At 43.9% G+C, this 6,000-nt stretch overlaps 1 protein-coding gene across 1 annotated transcript in view; it reads right to left on the reverse strand.

Annotated features, from left to right (window-relative positions):
• The window catches only part of ITM2A (integral membrane protein 2A), an 80,880-nt gene extending 78,672 nt beyond the window's left edge, over positions 1 to 2,208 (reverse strand). The window contains exon 1 of the mRNA XM_069212573.1: positions 1,992 to 2,208. Coding sequence (XP_069068674.1) covers positions 1,992 to 2,072 — 81 coding nt within the window. The 5' untranslated portion in view covers positions 2,073 to 2,208. The remainder of the gene's footprint in view (positions 1 to 1,991) is intronic.
• Positions 2,209 to 6,000: the final 3,792 nt, after the last annotated feature.

The raw sequence follows: 6,000 nt of genomic DNA on the forward strand, positions 1-6,000 counted from the left end.
GACACATTTATTTTATTTGTATGGCATGTAGCACGTGGTGGCAATATCCTTAGAAATGGAAACAAGCCTACCCCAAATAATAATACACTTTCTTGAAGTATATCCAACATATGTCCGTATATAACGTATATCCAGGATCCAACATGGCGCCCGCTCGGGATACCGCAATTACGATCTCAGGATCGTTTTGAGGATTAGTCTATCGAATATAAGACTATCTACACCAAGAAATTAATTTTTCTTGATGAACAACGCAAATGCCTTGAAAAAGCCCCAGGTGAACACACCACAAGGGGGCGAAACGGTCAGCTGTCTCGCTTCGCATTTTCTGACAAACTCATTGTGTATGGAACCAATAAATGCACTGAAATCGAAAACATGGATTCTAAGCTTTATTGCCTGAACATAATTTGATATACGAATATACTTTCAATCTTTTCAAAGTGTGTTCTCGATTCTTTTGGACACCCAATGCCTCGTAAGCAGCGAGCTGGACTACGGCAATGCCCTCTACGCAGGAACCACAGCCAAACTCCAGAAGAGGCTGCAACGCATCCAAAACACATTTGCACGCCTCATCCTGGACATCCCCCACCACTGCCACATCACAGACCACCTGAAAAACCTGCACTGGCTCCCAGTCAACAAGAGAATCACCCTCAAACTCCTCACCCACGCTCACAAAAGCACAGCACCGGACCAGAATACCTCAGCCGACTCTCCTTCTACACCCCAACCCGGCATCTCTGCTTCACCGCCCTCGCAGCCATCGCACGCGTCTGCAGAACTACAACTGGCAGTAGATCATTCTCGCACCTCGCTGCCAAAAAGTGGAACACTCTACCCACCCACCAGTGCCAGACCAAAGACCTCCTTACCTTCAGGAAACTCCTCAAGACCTGGCTGTTTGAGCAGTAGCAGCACCCCTCCCTCCCCCCCCTCCCCCTCAGTGCCTTGAGACCCTCACGGCGAGTACTGCACTTTACAAATTTCTGATTGATTGAACTAGTCCGATATCCTACAACACTATAACATTACAATATTTGTATAATATTTATATTGAACATGTGCCTAATCTTTGCTACTGTTGTGTTTCAAATCATTCTCATTGAAAACAAGTATCCATACCTTGCTTTTTATTAACTTTTGTATTTACGTATGTTCTGTCGTCAGTCTCATCACAGTCTCACTCCAGTGTGAAGCACTCTGACGTCGACTTGATCGGTGCTATGCAAAACCTCAAAAATCAATTCTCTAGGTCAATGTTCACACCGTGGGAGGTGGATTGAGAACGCCCGTGGATTAATGGGACACATAGCTCCACTGCTTGCTTTTGGAGACGCTGTGTAGGGGAGACATAAGCATTCACCTTTCCAATGCGTACAATCACAGAGGTCCCGAGGGACCCAGCTTAGATTGCTTTAATAAGACACTAACTCTTCCCTGCAGAGCGAGATTTCAAAAAAAGTTCGACATGCGAACTGTAAACAAAAAACGATCATGAAAAACATTTGATGTCGTAAAAAAATATATATATATATATGGAAGTGCTCATCTAAGCTAAGGTCCGATTGCCGTTAAATAGAAGAATAGCTTTTCAGTTCCGGATTTCCCCTTGGCTCGTTTACAATGGTATTACCTACTAAGGAAATCCACTGCTTCAGAGAGCATAGCTAAAAGTGTTGGATCCTAGTCAATAAAAAATAATTTCAAAGGCACCACTGCTGCACGAACCCATGGCCCTACTCAAATCCAAGTCTTTACAGCGGAATGCGTTCGTTGGCCCTTAACTGAAAATAGTACCGTATCCCCTCAATACCATCCTCAATAACCGAATCCCTGGTGGCATGGATACACATTTTTCCGCCCAATTGATCAAAATTAAGAAGTTGTGGGTGGACCATAGTTTTTTGCGGCCGAGGGACTTACTGACTCCAACAGGTACGGAACTGTGGCCCATCTCTAACCCCGCCTTTAGCTGCCTCCATTACCTGCTCGGGTACCAAGGCCTCGGCATCCTTCTTGGGCTCCTTGGCTCCAGAAAAAGGGGAGCTGAAGGCAATCTTCACCATGTTTGAGAAAGAAGCGACGATGTCGCCGCACGGGATCTTGGTCTGAATACTGCAAGCCTATGCTTTCTGTCTTGCATGTGACGCAACTTCAGCAATGGCTGCCCCTGCGTACAGCCTCAAAACAACCACAGACACTCCTCCTCCTCCTCCTCCCCCTCCGTGCTACAGGCTAGAGAGGTGCTCGCGATCAACTAACAGCAAAAAAGGTGGCCATTTCCCAGTGGCGTAAAATGCTGTTGTGAGGTCACAAAACCACAATTTAGACCTATTTTTGGAAACATATTTTAAAGTTTTGTTAATTTTCTTACTATCAGTACTTAGTGATACTAAACACTTGGGACTTTTAATTTTCTGCTATTTCAACATTTCATAAATAAATGGCAGAAGTCGCTAACAATAGGAAATAGAAATCGAAATATAGAGACATTTGTTTACGGGTTCTGCTTCTTTTCTATTTCGTAGACCTTCTTCAGTAGAAAATTGTGAGTAAAAGATGGCAACATCGTTTGTTTTTACGAAGCACCGACATGGCGTCGACAGACTTCCTCATTCCTTGAAGGGTTGGGTGCATTAAGGAACTGCGTCACGACCAATGACAAGAGTACGCCCCACAGCAAACTCAGTGAAAAAGAAAGAAACTTAGAAGAGCACTCTTGACTTCTGGTGCAGCAACTTTTGTTCTGTTTTCTGGGCGATTCCTTTTGCCATACCCAGGCATTCCAGATCTTTATCAGTCTGTAGTGCCACGGGGTCAGATTAGCAGTGGTGTCTAGTGTTTCTCAGCGTTACAATTTTTTATTAAAATGTTTGTTTGGGAATATCTAACCTGATTTTCGTCTTACATTTTTTTTTTACTAGATTTTTTTTAATCATACCACAGGACAGGGGTACAGTGTTGTTTAGCGCACTACTTGTGTGAACGCTGAATTTTACTAATAAATATTCATGTATTCTAAATGTTGAATCTGCATAGAAAATGAATTAATGTAGAAAATAATGCACAACTTGGAAAATGTGCCTACTTGGTGGCTGCAAATAATCACAGTGTCCTTATTAATTGCTTATTAATATGAAAAGATGTGCTCATGTTTAGATTAATGTAGTAGTATGTTATATTAATGATTATGTGTTATGTATTTGTTTATTAATTGTAGGCGAGGTCTTGGGCCTAGTTGCACAGCCTCATGTTAAGTTGCACTGTTCAAATAAAAAATGGCTGTTGAGAAATTAATACTTGTAGTGTTCCACTGCGTTGACCATACACTAGTAGATGGTCTTCCTTTCCCATGAGAACTGCTTGTTAGAATATGCTGTATTAGATATCTTTACAATGTTAAGTTTAGTGTGTGTGAAAACAATGTTCCCAGGAGCTAACAATGGATGCACTGACTGAAGGACAGAGAGATACAAAATTGTTACCTGACGAGCCCAATGATGGGAACAGAAAAAGAGGAGCCAATTATCAAGATGTGAATGACAGTTTAGTTATATCTTGGATTTGAAATTCAGCTTGGACTAAATGTAAACATACGATTCTTTAACCAATGGCAACGTTTGAAGAGTTTAGAGGATTTTAACTCAGCCTGACTGCACGGAGAGAAGGGAGCTAATTTTTCTTAATCCTTTGCTGAGAGGCCATTCCGATCATTCTTACCTTCCTTGCTCATTCGTATTTGATTCCTTTACTTAGAGAATTCTATCTTTAATTTTATTACTTAGACTTTTGATGCTGAATTCTGATCCTTAAACTATGTCTTACACATGGTTCGGATAGCTTAGAGCATGGGTACTCACAAACTTTTTCTCGGGGGCCACTGAAGTGACAGCGGGGGGGGGGCGGGGCTTAGAGGGGGAACAACCACCCCACCCCCTTTTTCAAAACATCGCCATCTGCTCTCACCCCTGCCCCAGTAACACACACAGCGCCATCTGCTCTCACCCCTACCTCAGTAACACACACAGCGCCATCTGCACACAGCGCCATCTGCTCTCACCCCTACCCCAGTAACACACACAGCGCCATCTGCTCTCACCCCTACCCCAGTAACACACACAGCGCCATCTGCTCTCACCCCTACCCCAGTAACACACACTGCGCCATCTGCACACAGCGCCATCTGCTCCCACCCCTACCCCAGTAACACACACAGCGCCATCTGCTCTCACCCCTACCCCAGTAACACACACTGCGCCATCTGCACACAGCGCCATCTGCTCTCACCCCACCCCAGTAACACACACACAGCGCACACACACAGCGCCATCTGCTCTCACCCCTACCCCAGTAACACACACAGCGCGCACACACACAGCGCCATCTGCTCTCACCCCTACCCCAGTAACACACACAGCGCTCACACACACAGCGCCATCTGCTCTCACCCCTACCCCAGTAACACACACAGCGCGCACACATACAGCGCCATCTGCTCTCACCCCTACCCCAGTAACACACACAGCGCGCACACACACAGCACCATCTGCTCTCACCCCTACCCCAGTAACACACACACACAGTGCACACACACAGCGCAATCTGCTCTCACGCCTACCCCAGTAACACACACTACATTAAAAACAAATAAATAAATAACCAAAGAGCCTTACCTGACTCAAAGCACTGTAAAGATGCCACAAATGTGGAACAGCAGGCAGGCAGGCGGGCAGCAGACGTGGAGCCGGTGAAAGGAAGCAGACGACCAAAGCCCCATAAAAGTTAGCTGCAAGCGCTGACTTTTATGGGGCTTTGGCTTCCAGGATCGTCAAGGCAACGCCATAAACAATGGCCGCCGTATGTAAACATAGAGGAGGGCCGCGGGAGCCTGCTCCCGCGGCCCTCTTCTATGTTTACATACTGCTGCTATTATGATATGGCGTTTGGTGTGCGTCTCGCGGGCCGCCAAGCTAGGTCCGTGGGGCCGCTGGCGGCCCGCGGGCCGTACTTTGAGTACCGTTGGCTTAGAGTCCCCTTGTTCTGAAACATTTCCCTTTCATAGTCCGTTGCTGATGCTGACCAAACAGATGTCCAATTGACAAAGACAGTCTCAGCTTGTTGATCCATACTGAGGAGAGGTATTAATCAAATGTTATTGTTTGATGTAATTTGTCTTTTGTTTCCTAGGTACCAACCGCAATTTTGATAGAGCCATAGTTAGATGTTTTTCCAAATTTGTGTTGACTAAATTGTTTTGCATGAAGTCCAAACATGCTATCCTAATCAGAAGGTTACCTAGGAGACCCAGAGAAGATGTTTGCTAAATATTAACAATATTCAATGTCATTTCTTTGCTGAATCTAAATGTATGCTATTTCTATTGCACAGTTATTCTTGTTAGTGATTTGTACTGTAATCCTAGAATGCGTAACTATACATGCTTTGGTTAAATTGAGATTCCTTAGAAGATTTTGTCAACCAGTGTTATTTCTGCATGTGTATCATCTGATTTTGAGACTAAGTTACGTGATATTAGCATTTTTAATATAGGGAATTAAACATTCTAACTTTTACAAGAAAGGTGTTGTTTGTTATTCCTGGCCAAAGGGGTCATGGTGTGTGGAAATTACTGACTCCAAAGATTATTGATATTGTTGATTGATATTTGTTATTGATTTGTATTGAAGTCGAGTCCTATGGTGGGATTTACTCTAAGCGCAGTCAAAAGGTCCATTGAACCTCTAACGCGTCCCCTTATGAATTAAAGATAAGAAACCAAATAAGGTCAGACTCGCTAACACTTGTAATATTGTTAACTGGCAGTGTACAGAAGTCTGAATTTGTTGTGTTAAACCAACCTTTATTATTTTCATATTCTGTTCGTACAATTTGTTTGTAGCCTCATACAATTTTCTTGCAGCCAACGCGTTTCGTCAATATGAACTTCTTTAGGGTGAACATGCTAACGTTGTAGAAGAGGAAAGTGGGATATTT

This window comes from Pleurodeles waltl, chromosome 2_1 (assembly GCF_031143425.1).
Source record: "Pleurodeles waltl isolate 20211129_DDA chromosome 2_1, aPleWal1.hap1.20221129, whole genome shotgun sequence".
Classification (NCBI taxonomy): Eukaryota; Metazoa; Chordata; class Amphibia; order Caudata; family Salamandridae; genus Pleurodeles; species Pleurodeles waltl.